The sequence below is a fragment of the Orycteropus afer genome, unplaced genomic scaffold (assembly GCF_000298275.1).
Source record: "Orycteropus afer afer isolate SDZICR_OR568_19922 unplaced genomic scaffold, OryAfe1.0 scaffold00502, whole genome shotgun sequence".
NCBI lineage: Eukaryota > Metazoa > Chordata > Mammalia > Tubulidentata > Orycteropodidae > Orycteropus > Orycteropus afer.
In genome coordinates this window covers 1,095,827-1,097,617 of record NW_006922089.1, presented here as the reverse complement: position 1 = coordinate 1,097,617, position 1,791 = coordinate 1,095,827, and the positions used below count along the sequence as shown (strand labels likewise).

Below are 1,791 nucleotides of genomic sequence, written 5' to 3'. Positions count from 1 at the left end.
CGAGATCCGGCCGGCTGGCTGGTCCACCGTTCCCGGGGTGGGGGTGAGGGGCGCCATCACCGCTGTCTGAGGCCCGAGGGCAGATTGGGCCACGCCCCGGCTGCAGAGCTGCTCCCGTTCCGGGTGCTGGCCACCTGGCCCAGGTCCCAGGAAGCCTCGGATTGCCACCTGGCAGCTGGACAGCAGACCATGGGGTGTTTCTCAGCTGGCGCTCCCTGGCGCTGTGTCCTCCCCGCCTTCAGTGCCAGCCTGTCGCCCTCCAGGACCACGCTCCCTGCGTCCCTGTGACACCCCCCTCCTTCCCGCAGGCCCACCGTACTGGGACCCAGGTGGTCAGGAGTGGAGGAGAAGGAGGCTGGGGTGAGCCGCCCAGGAAGGCCTGAAGGCTGAAGGGACCCAGCTAGGCCACTTGTCATTTGTCTCTGATCCAGGCAGGTGCGGCTGGCTCCCTGCCCCGCTCTGCTACCCACCATGGTCCGGGGACTGCCCACTGCCGCCAGCCTGGCACGTTTTTGCCGGAAGCTGAATCGGCTGAAGCCACTGGGGGAGTCCACCATGGACACTTCGCTAAGACGCTGCCTGTCCACACTGGACCTGACGCTGCTGGGTGTGGGCGGCATGGTGGGGTCCGGCCTCTATGTACTCACCGGCACCGTGGCCAAGAAGATGGCCGGCCCCGCCGTCCTGGTGTCCTTTGCCGTGGCCGCTGTGGCCTCTCTGCTAGCGGCCCTGTGCTATGCGGAGTTTGGGGCCCGCGTGCCCCGCACTGGTTCAGCCTACCTGTTCACGTACGTTTCCATGGGTGAGCTGTGGGCCTTCCTTATTGGCTGGAATGTGCTTCTGGAATACCTGATTGGTGGTGCCGCTGTGGCCCGTGCCTGGAGTGGCTACCTGGACGTCATCTTTGATCACCAAATCCGCAATTTCACCGAGGCCCACCTGGGTGTGTGGCAGGTGCCCTTGCTGGCCCGCTACCCGGACTTCCTGGCTGCGGGCATCCTGCTTCTGGCCTCGGCCTTTGTCTCCTGCGGAGCCCGCGTCTCCTCCTGGCTCAACCACACCTTCTCTGCCATCAGTCTGGGGGTGATTGTCTTCATCATCACCTTGGGTTTCGTCCTAGCTCGTCCACACAACTGGAGCGCCGAGGAGGGCGGCTTTGCGCCCTTCGGCTTCTCGGGCATCATGGCCGGCACTGCCACCTGCTTCTACGCCTTTGTGGGCTTCGATGTCATTGCTACCTCCAGCGAGGAGGCCCAGAACCCAAAGCGGGCAGTGCCCATGGCCATCGCCATATCACTTGGACTGGCGGCTGGCGCCTACATCCTGGTCTCCACGGTGCTCACCCTCATGGTACCCTGGTACAGCCTCGACCCCGACTCGGCACTGGCGGATGCCTTCTATCGGCGTGGCTACAGCTGGGCTGGCTTCATTGTGGCAGTTGGCTCCATCTGCGGTGAGGGGTCTAAGCGGGCAGGGTGGGAACAGGCAGGGGGGAGAGCTGGGCCTCACACGAGCTCTGGTGGTGCAGTGGTTAAGGCACTTGGCTGTCAATTACAAGGTTGGTGATTTGAACTCACCAGCCACTCAGTGGGAGAAAGATGAGGCAATTGGCTTCAGTAAAGATCAACAGCCTTGGAAACCCTATGGTGCAGTTCCACTCTGTCCTCTAGGGGTGCTGTGAGTCAAAATCTACTCCAGGCAGTGGGTGTGGTTTGGGCTTTGCAGTGGGTGTGGTTTGGGCTTTGCCTCCATGAAGATTGACAGCTTTGGAAAGCCTCTGGGGCAGTTCCA

General features: G+C 62.8%; 1 protein-coding gene across 1 annotated transcript in view; it reads left to right on the top strand.

The window, feature by feature from the left end:
• Positions 1-471: 471 nt before the first annotated feature.
• SLC7A4 (solute carrier family 7 member 4) overlaps positions 472-1,791 on the top strand; it is a 4,306-nt gene continuing 2,986 nt past the window's right edge. Inside the window, exon 1 of the mRNA XM_007955435.1 lies at positions 472-1,453. Within this exon, the coding sequence (XP_007953626.1) occupies positions 472-1,453 (982 nt within the window). The remainder of the gene's footprint in view (positions 1,454-1,791) is intronic.